Raw genomic sequence first — 16651 nt, 5'->3', positions numbered from 1 at the left:
TGAGACTTTAGGGCTGATCTAAAACTTAGGTAAAACTCCTATTGAATTCAAATCGGACTCTAGCAAACAAAGCAGAGAGCTAGGCCTAGGACAATGCAGGGAGTGAGATTTCCTCTGAAGAGAGAGACATGGAGACAGCCTTACTCTCCAGTGCTTTGCACCCCATTGAATCATTTGTACATCTGAGAGCCTCTTCTAGATTGCATAAAAATAAAGAATAGTGCAACATGCATAAGACTAGAGACTCATGGCTATGACTACTTCCACATTATAAAAGGGCTTATTCCTGTCAACATTAGTCCCCAAGCTTGTCTTTTCCTTACACAGCAGTTCTGTCAGCACGACAGAGTACATGCATACCTGCACGACCCGGCTGAAAGGATAGATGTCTCCTCAAGTTCCAGGGCCAGCAGCCAGTGGACAAAATAGTTATTCACCCTAATAAAACACGCCTACCAAACTGCCTAGATCAGATTGTTCATTCATCAGTCTGGAGACGCAGGCCACAGTTAAGGGAATATTTGGCAGCTGACTGACAGCCCAAGGAGCCTAGGAATGTGTGTGTTTTCACAGGCCAGCTGGGCACGCATTCACTTTCTGGGCATCAGAACCATTTAATTGGATTAGCTGGCACAAATGGGTAATTCACACAACAGAGATTCGTCCTTGTGCCAAGAATCAGCATGAGTCTATCACTGTCCAGAAGAGTGCCTCTGTGATGCTGAGTTTATTTAGAAAAGAAAACACRAAGCAGGAGAGAAGAGAATGAGAAGAAAAAGGACAGAGCCCGTGCATAGGCAGAAATGCATGTAAGAGAAATATCAAAGATTGGTCTCATATGCAGAAATGCAGAATGTAATTTAGAGATACACATTAAAAAAATTAGCTTTGCACTGAGGAGGTTTGCATCTAGCAGGGCTTAATACCAAAGACGCACAGACCGTGTTTACTTATCAGAATACTGAACAAATTGTATATGCCAGAACCAAACTCACCAAGACATTTTTAATTCCTGTATTGTTGTTTTTCCATAGAATCTTCTCAGGCTGCTCCATCTATTGACATCAGATCTGCTTTCAAAAGAAGGTAACCTCAAATGTTGATCCTGTAGCTTTCCTCAGTGATAGATGCYGATAGTATGTACAGAGTTCGCATCAGCCCTAATAGATAAATGCATTAAGTACTTTTTAATACAAGCTACCTGTGATATGAAATATTGTACTGTGAAACTACAGTGTCATTGCTGTAAGGGGAGGTTCAATATTCAAGACAGAATTAAACATTTGTTTCTATAGAGTTTTTCATAATTGATACATTCATTCAGTAAAGTATTCCACTGAATGTTACCTGAAAATTGTTAGCTACAATAAAAAAGTTCCTGTTCTCAGTCCTGTACTGATCAAAGGCAGACATAATTCCCATTGATTTCAGAAAGATAGGAGTTGATCTTATATTATCTTGCAGAAAAAAATGTGTTATAATAGCATCAGAAAAATTACAAATTACAGTCTGTATGATAAAGCATTGTGTCTGACCTCTTTATTAATCACTTTTGAGATTAAATAGTTATTAAAACTAGCAAAATGATTTCATCTGTATATTTTATGCAGAAAATGGCCTTACTAGGATGGAATTATTTAGATGGAGAATATTTTATAGACAGAAAATGAATGCATTTTGTTAATTTACACATACAAGCAAATTTGTGACTTGGAGGTAATTTTTTTTATTAGGAGAGATGTGATTTAAAGAGTAAATACAGATGATATTAAATTCAAGGTGCACTCCTTTCTTCAGCACACTTTTTTTTAAAAAAAGTGCAATGCTTATTCTGTTCAAGCAGGTGAAAATTTTATTCTATAAAGGATACCCTGTGCAAAATTTGGGATGGAATCTTGGTATCATTTGACTTCACACTTGCAGGATTTTGCCCTTATTGTTTACAAGCATTGAGGACATTGCTACAGCAATGTATTTTATGACAAGATTTTACTGCTATCACATGATAGAAAGGGATGCACCTTCATAAGACTATGATTTCATTCATATAAATGTACAGTGTCTGCTCTTCTTTTTTTAACTGATTTCTTCCTTCATTTAGAGAGAAAGGTTAAATCTTAAGTGTAATGCTTCGCAATCTGGTATTTTATGTGGCTATGCATTGTGAAATGCATTGCACACAGCAGTGCAAATCTTTGTTTTACATTCATAGCAAAGATCAGCACAAGCCCTTTGTTTTTATATGCACACATTTATGAAATGAAAAACAAAGCTCTTTGTGTTGACTGGCTTAAATATATTTGTGTTACTGAAATCTAACACAAATCTTGGCAAATTTGTGTATACAATTACAAAAATTTGTCATCAAAGTAAAATAAGAAGCAATACAAACCTTTGTGTTATTTTTCACAAGTGCCAAAGGCAACATAACTTATGTGAAAAAGAAGACAAGTTTGTGTTGATTTTACACTATAAATWGTGTGTCTGAAGAGAGTTGTGTATGAGAGCAACGTGTGTAGAGCGTTTGCAATGTGTGTCATCCAAATCTTTCTGTATTAAACAAAGATTTGATCTTTTTTTATTAATAACAGCGGTGATGGACAAGACGATGCAGGAGAACTTGACTTTAGTGGTCTCCTGAAACGTAGGTGAGAACCAAGTGATGCAGTGAGCAGGTGTGGATTGCAAACCATTAGGTTCGCACACAGAAAGAGTCAGGTGTAGCTTTAATCTCTTCTTAAGAATTTTGTCATTTTTCATTCTTTTCAATGTTTCTAACTATCATTCTCATAAAATAATATGCAAATGTTCAGTTCATTGTACCTGTAAGTATGTGTGCAGAAAAGAAGCCTCAGATCTGAGTGTACCAGGAAAAAAAGTGAGCTACAAATTAGAGACACTAATAACATTTAGTGCTTGCATGAAAAGTAGAGAGAAAGAATTTCCTACACAGGGATGAGTAGTTCAGAAAATTGAGCACAGAAGGAAGAAAATTGCTAGAGTTAAATTTACCTTTTTGGTACAGCTTAACTTGATTTTCATAAACATCCTGAGGCAAAATATCATATATATCATGGTTTCAAAACATAGAAAATKATACTAATTTGTTGTGCCATTCTGTTTCAGTATGTGTAAACCAACGCTCAGTGGTGGTATATTCAATTTTAATGCAGTGATAGGGAAAAATTTGGACATATGTTTCTCTGGTTCACCTTTAAATATCGTGTATGGTGTTACAATAGTTATTTCTGCAGTTGTTTCAGACCTTAGGACYAGTTAATTAATAGATTAGGACAATCCATGTTGAAGAAAATTTTACTTACCCACCTGTATCAGTAAGTCATTTCCTCATTTTTAAAATTTATTTATTAGAACTCACAAAAAAATACATATATACACCACAGAAATTGCTGGGAGTAAGACAGAGAACTGGAAAAATAACTAGTCCCTTTCTTTTATCTCAGCTTTCTCTGAAAGGGAAAAATACAATATGCAGACTTAATTATATAAAAGTTCACCATGTGCTTAAACAGGTTGCATAGAGAGGTTATGGAGTCTCTGTTCTTGCATTCTTGATATTAGAAAGCTGTCCAGACAAGCTCCTGGGCAATGTGCTCTAGGTGACCTTGCTTGAGCAGCGGGAGTTGGACTAGATCTCCAGAGTTCCCTTCCAACCTCAGCCTTTCTGTGATTCTGTGAAGTATGATGGCAAGGATGATATTTAAGCTACTAAAGAATCTAACTCGTTTCTTACAAAGGGAAAAAAAAAGTTTAGTGCTGAAATCACTGCTGTTAAACAGGAGTTAAAAWGTTAAACAATTGCTTTTAAGTTAGAGTGGAGTGATCAGGCAAATAGGTACAATTTTGAGGTAAAAGTAGGAATTGAAAGATTGAAAGAACAATGTGAATTAACTCAAGTTCACCAGGTCTTTGGTGTTTTTCATCTTCTCATCCCTAAATAGGATCTTCAGTTTGACATTTTACCTTACTAATCCAGCCTACCATGACAGTTATCCTGACTGCCTGGCCTGTGGGGTGTTTTATTGGTAACAAGAGATTTGCATGCATATCTTGGTGTTCTTCTGGAAAGAGAATTGTGAAATGAGTCATGATCACATCATTAACAAGTAACTCACAGGCTTATAAGATAAATACAGCATATAAACATAGTATAACTATTGTGTGGTTAATGGGCAAAGAAAACTTTCAGTTTTTAAACACCATTATTTGATATTAGTTAAACTGATGCTGAAATGCAACCTTATTTCTTAAGAATAAGAAGGCAGGCTGTTACTTAATTCCTAGTGTGGATATTAATATCCATTTTTGTCAAGACAAATGCAGGTCAAATTTTCAGTTAATTTCAATTTTCTGGGAGGCAATGCTATGTTCTGAAGGTGTATGCCTTTTTTGTGTGTGGTTATGGTACCAAAGAAAGAGCTAGAACTTTTCACCTGTGGTGCATCAGTCCTTGAAATATGTTTTTTTAAAAAAACCTAAATGCAAAGATTCTATATACTGCTTCTTTTCTAATTTCATGCTGGTCTTGCAGGAAGATAAACCAGTTCTTTTCTGAGTAAGACACTGCATGACTGGTTATCCTTTGTCATTGCAATGGGCCATTAACAGCACGAAATTCTAAAAGGATTTCAAAATCTAACAGGATTTCAAAAACGCTCATACATTTAGGTCCTTTTTAAAAAAATACATCTTTCAACGAAATGCACCTCTTCAGGGAAAAGATCTGATTTTTTAGCTATATCWATCTGCTTAGAAAATGTTGAACATTGATTGCCCACTACCCACAGCAGAAACTATTGTGGTCTCAGAACAAGATTTGTTTGTTTTAAGTGTCAAAATTTGTCCTCTAGTTATGCAAGAGGAAGAAGAGTTGGGAATAAATTATTTTAAACTGGTTGAAAATCAGGATACTCTAACTGATCCTTATTCTCAACTATCACGTCACTTAAGGGGGCAAATTATCTTGAGTCACATGGATATGTGAGTGTTACTCTCCCTAGCATGGATAAGAGTTACATGACAAGCAGACAGCCCTTGAGATGACACTTCTACCCCATAGAGTATGTCAGCTTTTATATATGTTTTCAAGCTTATTTTGAAAAGCTGCCAAGCAGAAGAAATCTCCCTGAAAAGACAATATGTATAGTACATAATCTTCAGAAATCATGAGAACAAATGAAATATAAATTACATTCAGGAAAACATGTCTAAGAATTTTTCAAAGAGAATGATGTGCGTATTTCAAAGACTCCTCTGTGAATTTTTTTCCCCTTTAAAAATAGCACTGGCACACTAGTAAATTAATAAACCTCATAGATTAAACGACATAATGTTTTTTATATTTTTTTCCATAATTACTCATCCAAATATGCAGAGATTCCTAGGGATCCCAGTGCTACATTCTATATTACTATAGCCAAAAAAAATCSCTCTCTGACTTGATAGTTCTCAACTATAACAGTATCTTGCTGCAAGGCTCTGTCTTTTTTATTTCTTAAATATGTATTTYCCCACTCTGACACTGAAAGTGCTGATTTCATTAGACCAGCAAGATTAAGTCAGAGTGAATCTGGTTTGTCAAACTTACAGAAAAGAAGGTCAAAGTTTCTGCTGCTCTTCCTGGATCATCTTTCTAGCAGTTTAYTTTTTTTAAGCTGTCAATCTCAAAAATGATCAATTTGTTTAAGATGCTTTCATTATTCTTTCATTTAATGGCTGCCCCGTGAAAATAATTATCTATATTTCACTGTGTATCTTAGCTCAAGTATAAATTTTGAGGTTGTACACACTAAATGTACAATTGTACAAATGTTCAGTCTCTACAAAAAGGCGTATAAGGCTCTTACAGACCAATATATTAGTCTTGCAAGTCCAGGTTGGTATGGAAATCCCTACTTCCTATCCATATGCCAATTTTAAACGAATCTGAGAAGTACTGATAGAACTATAAATTGAACCTGATTCTCTTGGATTTCAATACGTCCTGTCATAGGTCACTACTAGTAACAGCAACRGGGATGCAGGCTTGGATAGTTTTTTAACTTAATTATGAAATGAATAGGTTAGGSTGATTCAGTTGAGCCGTCATAAATAACTGATTCCTTGGGAGTTACAACAGATAAAACTGATTTAAGGAGGATTATCCCACTTGCTATTTTAGGATTATATTATGAAACTACTCTTTTTTAAAATGAAGAAGTATAAAAGCTCTCATAGTTGATTACATCAGAAAGAAACTAAGACTTGTATACAAATTCTCCTTACACTTTGAAGAACTATCAGCTAAGGTCAGAATATCATTCTGAGGTATTCCCCTGATAGTAAAGCTTGAATTCCCTTACCAATGGGCATTTGGAAGGTTTTTCTTCAAAGATAAAAAAAAAATACAGTCAGTCCTCAAATTTTGACAGAAACATTTCTAACCTCATGGACTCAGTTCCGCCTTCCTTCTGGTGTGATGAGGCCTCACTAACTCTTCTCCCACAATTTTGTTTTGCTACTACTAGGGAAGTTAAGCAGCAAGAGGAAGAACCTGAGGTAGATGTGTGGGAACTACTGAAGAATGCTAATCCCAGTGAATATGAGAAGATTGCTTTTCAGTATGGTATCACTGACCTGAGGGGCATGTTAAAGCGTCTGAAGCGCATGCGCAGGGAGGTGAAGAAGAGTGCAGGTATGGATAAGGCAGAATATTCTTGCATTTAATAGTCAAACATGAGCTTTAAAACCCCAGATATACTGCATTTTTTTGGAAAGCGGGGGCAGTGAAGCCTCCCCTTTGCTTGCACACTGTCTCCTACAYCTCTAGTCTTCTCAAAGAGACTGCAAGGTGTTGATTAGGTGGTTTGCTCCACTGAAATTAGCCTAAAGACCTTGTCCCATTCCAGTGCCTAGCAAAAATACCCCTCAGTCTTGGCCACGCAATAGTTTTTAGTAGAACAAAGTCCCTCATTTATGTGAAAAAGTTGTGCCTGGTTAAACACGAGAGTAATTAGATCTTGTGTTATCAGTAATATCTTCTGCTTTGACATTTATCTGAACTCCCAGTTGGATTAAAAACCCACCYGGCTGTGTTGGATAGCCACATTCAGGGCTGTCCCTCCCTATCTACTGAATAATACAAATGGTACAATACATACTTAAATATTGATATGAGTTTATATATATATATGTGCATGTATATATATGCATATATAGATATATATGTATATATTGCATAACATGTATACACATACATAAACATATAAATACAACACAGTCTCCGCAATAATACTATGGTCTTTGCTTGTTCCTGGATAGCATTTCAGAGAGGATGCAGTATACATCCTCTGTTCCACCATTTTCCACCATTTTCCTGGAAGGTTCCCTCTTGTGTAGGTGAAATCCYCCAGCTTGCATGAAATCCTCTTCCCAAAGGAAAGGAAGCAGGGCCAAAAGCTTTGTATGCCGTGCTGGTTCTTATCCCTTAYATCAGCCATAGGGACCAATGGCAAATGAATGAACTTCCAGCTACTTCTGTCCCAAGCTACTCTGACTTCTGCCAGGGACTTGGCAAACAATTGGCTTGTGTCAGAAAGTGGTGAATATGAAGACAGTGCAAACCTATTTTTGCTAACTGTTTTTGGTTCTGCACTGAATTTGATGCAGCCAGACGAGATCTGGAGCAGTATCTTGGTATGTAGATATGTGTATTCCAGCTTGACTTACGTTCTTAAAAGAAAAACAAGCTGTTGTATTTATTCAAAATTTATTTACGCAAACTGGTTTATAGCCAACTGGGCATTCAAAGAGCCATCGTTTTTTCTTGCTTTTAAAATAATTTGTTTTCTGACATTCTAGTGTACAAACTCATAAAGATAGAAATAGATATATTTCCTATAGTTTTCATCAGTATCCCATTTCTGTTTTACCTCTCCTCAAAGAAGAATAAGGAGACATCCAGTATAAAATAAAAATAACTCATTTAGAATTATGGAATGTAAATCTTTGTATCTTTTTAAACATTTAATTAATTTAGAAACTTCTCATTSAAAACATACCGTTGAGACACAGCCTGCTTAAAATAGACCCTAAGAGTTCATCTAGAAAATAAGAACACAACTTTTCTCAACAAGTACAAAGCTAGCATAAAATAGGCTGCAGTATTCCGGCTGTCTGATATAYCCTCTTTCCTCCTTTAACATCAGAGGTGTGATGTTACACATTAATTCTTGCATTTGCTATTATATCTAATTCTGGTCACTGTTGAGGGAGGAAGAGGAATGGACATGACAGTAGTAGTAGTTTAACTGTCTAGGAGTGCTCCCTAAAGGATGAAAGATGGGGAAACCCCTCATCATCCCCCACAAGCCTGAGGCAGGAGGAATGGTGGAAGCTGGTGCAGGAACTGGACAGCTGGCAGGAAAAAAMTGCTCCCTGTGTAGATGCATCACATGCTTTGAGCTTGGAAAGGAGCAGCCTTGAGCCACCAAGACTGCTTTGTCTGGTCCCTCATCCCAGTTCTCCATTTAGTAGGATGGCATTGCCAGTCTTATCGGGATTTTTCAGGAGATTGTTTTTTCTACAGCAGGGTCTCTAGATGGTGGGGGAAATGTATATTGTATTGAGTAGATGGGAGTAGCTTTCATTTTTTTCCTTTCACACCATCTTTTACTATCAATTGAAATCTGTTACACTGCAGCCAGCAACMTAATAAACCCTGCTCTAATTCGGTAGTTCTGCTCCTACCAATCACATCCCTTGCAATCAGATATATGCATGATATAAATCTTACCAGAATCTGCTTATTTAGCTGTAGAAATTTTCTTTGCAGCACCATTTGTTTTTGATCCACTGAATATATATTCCTTTGGGTTTGATTGTTGGGGCTGGCCATAACTAAAAAGTCAATCCTAACATGTTTTGAAATATTAGAGATGTACTCATCTTACCTTGCCCAGTGGCATACTTTTACATCTCAAAGTCGTTGGAGGTATCCACTGACAAATTTTGCCCGGTTTTAAGTATTTTCCCAAAATTGTACAGCTGCAACATCTATCATAAATAGAATTTGCACCCTGCAACCAACAGAAAGAATCAGGAAAGATAATGCGCGTTTTAGCCACACCGATATGTTTATTCTGGAAACTCAGTAGGAGTTTAAGCTTAAAAATCATTGTTAATTTTCACAGCAGTTCTAGTAGAGATCTGCTTCATAACAGATTCACTGTAAAGATCCCATAGGTCCAACTGTATACAGTTTAACTTTGACTTAGTGCTTCTCAGCAAGCTGTTAAAAGTATGTCTGTGTAATACTGGCCAGAATGCATCCCCACTGCCAAGTCGTATAGAGAAACAAGCTTAAACTTCGTTGGGATAATCAGGTCAACATAGCTCTGCACTTTGGCTAATACTGTTTCTGGGACTTAAACTGATTCATTTGGACTAGTCTAAGAATGTTGGGCAATTCATAATGCATGTATGTTCTGACAGTTTTGTTGAGATTTATGCAATGTGCTTTCAGCATTCATGTTCTCTTTTGTTTCTCGTCTTCTTTCACAATAATGCTTTGCTCCTGCAACAGCTTTTGCCAAAGGTCTTGATCCTGCATATCAGGTAGACAAAGGAGGTAAAGTGCGGTTCATGGTGGAACTGGCAGATCCAACAGTAGAACTCAAGTGGTATAAAAATGGCCAAGAAATACGACCAAGTGCAAAGTAAGTGGTTTTGCTGAATGTAAGTGATGTACAGCTAGTCACAGCRTTTCTGTTCCTCAGATGTTGCTCAACAGCACAAAATCTTAGCACCTTTCTCTTCCTGATCCTATGAAAAAAATAGATATTAGCAAAAGCACTGCTACAGAGAACAACAAATTCTCTTTATTCTCTTGCTGCATTAGTCAATGAAAAGATTTGCAGCAGTGTTTCTTATAAAATATGTAATAAAGAGGGTATCATTTCTTTAGTCCCTTTATCTGTCACAAGCAGTTCAGAACTGTTTCACAGGCAGATATATGGATACAGCGGGACCTGGATAGGAYACCCCAGTGCATTTCTTCCAGACTGCTGAAGCAGCTGTCAGATGCTAATAAGCTTTGGTCATTACAAACCTGGAGCAGATCTAAACTGGTGACATAAAGGTGAAAGGCTCCATATCCTGTTACTGAAGCCCCATATTCCATTACCAATCTCTCATGCCATCTGGCCTACCAATAACAGCAACTTCTTAACCTCGGCTATTATTGTACCTTTTAAAAATGCTAAGAGTGCTGGAATGAAGATGGTCTCCTGTTACTAGTTATTTTCATCAYTACTTATCTAGAGTTTCAGGCATCATTTTATTTTGCCATCCTTCAGAGCCTGTTATTTTTAAGTTTTTTTCATATCATTTTTTGATAAGCTAGAATATGCTAGTTGTCAGTCTACCCTGTAGATTTCTTACTTTTTTTTTATACAAAGTCTATAATATTTCTTATCCTTTTTGTTGTATACACCAAAATTTCCACCTGTAATAATACCAAAAAGGCTTTCTAGATAAAACAAAAATAAGATATCCAACAGTTTTCTAATCTATCTTTGCTCTATTCCTTTTTGGACAGATACATTTTTGAGCACAAAGGTAACCAGAGAATTTTATTCATCAATAACTGTACAATGACAGATGATGCTCGCTATTACGTAACAGCTGGTGATGAGAAATGCTCCACAGAACTGTTTGTGAGAGGTAATTTTATCTGCTTGTTCTTATTTCATAGTGTCACCTAGAATTGGCTTGGTTTCATTGACTGTCACAGGAATTAACAGGGAGGATGTGGCTCAGATATATCTGTATTTGTATTAGGAGCTTTTAGAACACTCTGTGTGCATTTCTGTGATGACTAATTTTCCCTTGTCCCTTATCTATCAATTTAGTAATAATTCTCAAATAGGATTTGGTTGGTTTCCWTCTATACACTGGTATCTAATTAGAGTGTAGCCCCCTTTCATAGTTTCAAAGTCATTTTGGAGATGCACTCATCACAGTGTTGGCTTTCCCTAACAGCACATCAGACACCTGATAATACTGATACTCTTGATCCAACTGATCTGTTGCAAGTACCCTCAGACCAGTCTTTCCATCTGTTATTTTTAGTTCCATGTGTCCAAATTTAAGGGAGGAGTCTATCAAAAGCCATAGGTGGATGGCCAGTTCTTTACCCTCTTGCCTTCCACAGTGTTGACAGCCTTATTAACAACATTAATGGTGTCACTCTGACATTCACAACAAAGCAAGTGTGAAGGGATTTCTTCACTAGAGATTCTTTAGAAAATGATTGGGGAGTCCCTGTGTTCAGGAAAATAGAACCTAAAGTGAAAGACGATATCATACATTTCTCAAAGCTACTTAACGTGATGGATCCGATTGCAACTATGAAAACAATAGTTTAAGAGTGGATACTCTTGCTATTAAATCAACTTGAATTTTGACCACAGGAATGGGTTAAGCCAATAAAGACAGAATATTATGTTGTATTATTGTGCCTAGCAGGTTGCAGAACCTCATGAAAATGTCATTTTCCGAGAGGGATCTGTGTGAGGCAAGAAGGGGATCTCASCTTCTCATATTGACTTGTAAAACTGGTCAATATAAAGGGACCCAAGACAGGTGTTTTCTTGAACAAAATATTTTTTAATTCCCATTTTTTACTGGCACCTTAAAAGACAACCTCCTTTCTGATTTCAGATAGGAGAAGCTGCACGGAGACTGACATTAGAATTTTTAAGCAGTGTGAACTTCTATAGCATGCTTTGAAAACCTCTTTTATTTATCTTTCTCTCTCATATTATAAATCTGTAATTTTCTCTTGCCAAAGATCCTCCAATTTTGGTGACCAAAGGCCTGGAGGATACCAGTACCTATGTTGGTGAACGAGTAGAACTGAGCTGTGAAGTGTCTGAAGATGACGCAAATGTGAAATGGTAAGCTACATTTTGAATAGATATTGAGAATAAAACCCAAAATGCTTAATTGCAGAAAAAAAATGTGGACATCTTGTTCTATATTGGTAAACTTTTAAACTTTTTTTTGTTCCAGAAAATCTCAGAAAAGAAAAATCCACAACATTTAAAAGTGCAGCAAAAACAAAAATATGTTTATGCATTCTTGGTTTAGTTCATTTAAACTTTTGCTTAAAGTTTTAGTAAAATCTCTTCCAGTCCATGGAAGTTGTATCCACCAAAGATTTTTATTGAAAAATGATCATTCTTTGTTTTCTGTTAGGTTTAAGAATGGTGTGGAACTCACCAATGAACCTAAATCTCGATATCGAATCAAGGTTGAGGGTAAAAAACACACTCTGATTATAGAGGAAGCTGCAAAAAATGACACTGCAACTTATTCAGTCATGACAACTGGAGGTCAATCAGAGGCRAAGCTTGCTGTTGATCGTACGTATAATACCTCTTCTTGCCTTTTCTTGGGGATTAAAGGGAGACTTCTCTCTCTTATCTTAATTTCTCTGTCTCAGACCTCCAGGATCAATTACTTTCTTTTAGACCCTGTTTGCACTAATAGATGATGACCAAGTCCTTGTTGAAAACTCTGTCACTGTGTTAAGATGAGAAACAAAGTTATCCATACAAAGTTATTATGAGTCAGCAAAGTGAACTTTTCTCTTCTACGTATTACTCATATTTGGACTTGGGACCCTTTTTTATTAATATATATGTTGGAGGCATTTTTTTCTGACTTGCAGATTACTGTCATTGCTGGTAACAGCTCTGTGACAGAATTATAAACTATTGTTTTACATTATCATTAATATCTATGCTTATGTTTTTCTAAGTGAGACCACTGAAGATATCCCTTGCACTAGAAGACCAGACTGTGAGGCTCGGACAGGAAATCCACCTTAAGTGTGAGATATCTGAGAATGTGGAAGGGAAGTGGTACAAAAATGGGCAACTGGTTGAAGCTAGTGACCGGGTAAAGCTCTATCACAAAGGAAGGTAAATACCTTCAGTATTGACTTAACTTGTAATTAAGTGACATTGTAAGGATTTGTCAATGTGTGGGTTATTTCACTGAGATTTATTTGCTTCTTACCCTTAGCCTCTGGCCTTCAAACATTTTTATACTTACCATCATAAAGGCCACACTCCTTGCTCCATTTCAGCTTATGTCTTTTGGTTGTAGGGGATAACAATCACATTTTCTGATTCATCTACATTCCACAYATTAACTTTTCTTGACATTGCTGTTGCTGTTAGCATGGAACATCAGGTTGCAAGGACAAAATAATTGTTAGACAATACTAACAATATATAGCCTAAAAATTCCTGCGTTTTTTATGTCAGCTCAGAATTCGTATCTTTACCAGGCAAAGTATGTGAAGGTTATCAGTTTCCTTTGCACTTATGATCTGTCCTTTTCCATTAAAACTTTGTCAGTTTTAAAAATAAGGAAATAAAAGGTCCTGTCTTTAACTACAACTCATGCACTTCAGCATGGAGCAGTTCATAAAACTGAGGCTTGTACTAGATGCTGCTAAACAGGCTATGAAGTGATCGTATTGACCCTATAATACTTCTTAAGTCCCAGTAATTGGGTAGTCTGGACACAAGTGCTAGCTGTGCAGTAATCCCTTGCATTGACATAAGGTAAAGTAGCCTTCTCCAACCCTTGAAAGCCCATGGAATGATGTGAGGGGAGGACAGCAGTGAACAGTGAGTCCTAACTTGAACAAAGCTTAGCCTGAACAATTGGTAGGAGAGAAAAAAAAATCACTATATTCTTGGAAGACTCAGTTAGGTAATAAGAGCATGTTATGCTTTACTTACACGTTTCTTTACTCTGGCAAACCAACAGTAGATTAGATCCTGTCATGAAGATGCAGTCAGCAGAGCAGGATTGACAAAGATCTGATGGGATCCCATTCTCACAATGGGATCGTTTAAACATTTCTTAATTGGCAACCTAATTGCTATTGAATGGCAGTAGCACAGTGTATCAAAGAGATTGCAATCCTGTATTTTTCCATTTTGGTGTTTAAGTAAAAATACTAAAATGGGTTGCATCATTTCATAATCCTCTCAAAAACACAAGGTACAAATCTCAGAGTATTTAATCAGCTAAAATGTCACTCAGTAGCCAGCAAAAGGAATTTTTTAATCTTACAGACTTCCGCAACTCTGGTGAACTTTTATCTTCACAGATCTCCTTACAGCCTCAAACAATCTTCAAAGCATGATTGACAGGRATTTCTTTCTCAATTTTTCACAGAATCCACAGATTTATTATAGCAAGTTCTGCTGTTGATGATGAGGGTGAATATATGTTTGTACCAGATGCCTATAATATTAATATTCCATGCAAAGTACATGTTGTAGGTAAGTATATGCACAGMAATTGTAACATTTTCTTTGTCATGTGGAAAGTAAAATCAGTGAAATATCCTTGCTTTCAATCTGTCTGTTTCTTCAGTGCCTGTCACATTGAACAGGTCTGTTCCTTGCAAATAAGTGCAAGTGAGATGAGTAGAAAGTGTTTTGCTTGAGTATAGGAACTGGTTTSCAAGCCTATTCCTAAACTTCCCAGAGAATGCTTCTTGAGGATGAATTCTTAAACATAAACCAGTATTAAGAGTTTGTAAAAAATATCTGTGGGTCTCCTCTTTTCAGAAACAGTGTCGCCTTCTTTGAAGAGTTGGCTTGATGACATTTCCGAAAGGGAACTTAATTTAGTAAAGAAGTAGTCAAGTAACTACATGTTGTCGTGTACACCAAATACATTAGATAATAATTACATGGTTAAATATATCTGACCAACTTTTATTTAATTAGCAAAAGAGAATGTTTTCTTTTATTTTTCTTTTTTTCTTTTATGCATCCAGTCATTCAAACAAAAACAAAACAAGACATTRACTTTGCACACAGCTATACTCCATTGGCTAAAGTCAATCTTTGAATCCAGCCACTCAATTTTAGAATTTTGCTGTCTAAAGAGGAATAATATAGATGGCCAAAGGGTTAAGTAATATGGCCTACAACTGAAGCTGAAAGAAGTGTTTTATCCATGTTGGAAATAATAATGATCAGGGTGAGAGGGTATGGAGAAGAAGGAACCAGAGTATTGGAACATAATGGAGGAATAAGCTCACAGATATAATGTTCCAATCGTGAAAAAAAAAAAAAAAAAAAAAGGATGATAGTCATCAATTGTTCTCCATATCCATGGAGAACAAGATGTGATCATTGCATTTTCAGAAAAAAGATCTGGATTAAAAACATTTTAAATTATGTGAATAGTGATGGCGAGAATGTGATACCTCCAGATATCATAGAATATCTCCACTGGAATCTGCTTARAGGAAATCTAAATATATGTAATTCTGCCTCAGAAAAAAAAAAAAAAAGATGGATTCTTTTTCTTTTGTGGGCCTACCAGACCAAAATTATGTGGCACTCTGATTCATTTTTCATCAAACAAATATTTTCAACTTATGTTTGCAAATTTTCTTCCAGACAAAAGAACAGTTGACTAAAAATACTCTGAAAATCCAAAGACTTGGAAAAACTTATTTCTTTATGTTACAGACCTGTTTGTGGGTCTCTGAACTCTCACAGTGGTAGCCCCATGACACATGTGATAATCTCTCCATTTTCAGATCCTCCTAAACTACACCTAGATGGTCTGGGGGAAAATAATACTGTGACAGTAGTGGCAGGAAGCAAACTACGACTTGAGATCCCTATCACTGGCGAGCCAACACCAAAAGTCATGTGGAGTAAAGGGGACAAGGTACATTGTTACTGTCTGCATGTTTCCTTAGTTTGACGAGGGGACTTTTCAAAAAATAGTTATTGACCCGGTGGAGCCATTGATTTTAACGGCAACATATAACAAGGAGATATATTTTATCTCAAAAGTTCCATCAGTCAAAAATGAAGGGTAAAATTGATATGTATCATTTACTKTCTCAGGTATTTTTGAGGGAAGATTGAAAATATGAAGGAAAAAATGATTGGCTTTAAATAAATTGTTAAGGAAAGAGATGTCTGAGGTGCAGCAGAAACCTACTGACAATCTACCAAATAGCTACTTACTGTGCACATACTGCACAGAAGGGCTTCTACAAAAAGCTATAGCATGTYCTGGTTTGGAGGAATGGATAATTAAGAGAGAAGATTAAGTCTGGGATGAAACAACAGGCCAGGCACGCATCTTCTAGTCTCTTATCGCTAACCTTCACACAGACCAATCTCTTATCTGTATAACAATACCAAAATTCAGACTTCTCATCCTTAAATTTTCAGTGTGCCATGTGGAATTTGGAAGACACTGTTCTTGTGCAATTCATCAACTCCAAACTGTGACTAGTGTTTTTCAAAAATTAACAGTAGTAGCTTGTCCAAATTGGGAATTGTGGGCTTGTCCAAATTGGGAATTATTCTAAGAGAGCTTTTACTACAAAATAAATGTCATAATTTGAAATCAGTCAAGGCAAGCTACTGACCTTTACAATCACTCTAGCCTGTAAATAAATGACATTTCAATCTGGAAGGCTCTTTGGAGAATCTAGGACTCTCAGAGAAAGCTGGAAAAAAATATTGAGTGAATTAAGAACAGATACTGTTGATTAAAGTATGTTTTGATTTATCATATAATAATACAG

The 16651-nt window shown here is 36.3% G+C and overlaps 1 protein-coding gene across 1 annotated transcript in view; it reads left to right on the top strand.

Moving 5' to 3' along the window:
* MYBPC1 (myosin binding protein C, slow type) overlaps positions 1 to 16651 on the top strand; it is a 73406-nt gene that overhangs the window by 34928 nt on the left and 21827 nt on the right. The window contains exons 7-16 of the mRNA XM_026038504.1: positions 1035 to 1086; positions 2592 to 2648; positions 6528 to 6694; positions 9584 to 9716; positions 10598 to 10722; positions 11852 to 11957; positions 12259 to 12425; positions 12824 to 12986; positions 14260 to 14366; positions 15644 to 15790. Coding sequence (XP_025894289.1) covers positions 1035 to 1086; positions 2592 to 2648; positions 6528 to 6694; positions 9584 to 9716; positions 10598 to 10722; positions 11852 to 11957; positions 12259 to 12425; positions 12824 to 12986; positions 14260 to 14366; positions 15644 to 15790 — 1224 coding nt within the window. The remainder of the gene's footprint in view (positions 1 to 1034; positions 1087 to 2591; positions 2649 to 6527; positions 6695 to 9583; positions 9717 to 10597; positions 10723 to 11851; positions 11958 to 12258; positions 12426 to 12823; positions 12987 to 14259; positions 14367 to 15643; positions 15791 to 16651) is intronic.

This window comes from Nothoprocta perdicaria, unplaced genomic scaffold (assembly GCF_003342845.1).
Source record: "Nothoprocta perdicaria isolate Ctin4 unplaced genomic scaffold, notPer1 scaffold_210, whole genome shotgun sequence".
Lineage (NCBI taxonomy): Eukaryota > Metazoa > Chordata > Aves > Tinamiformes > Tinamidae > Nothoprocta > Nothoprocta perdicaria.
This window is presented reverse-complemented; position numbering and strand designations above follow the sequence as displayed.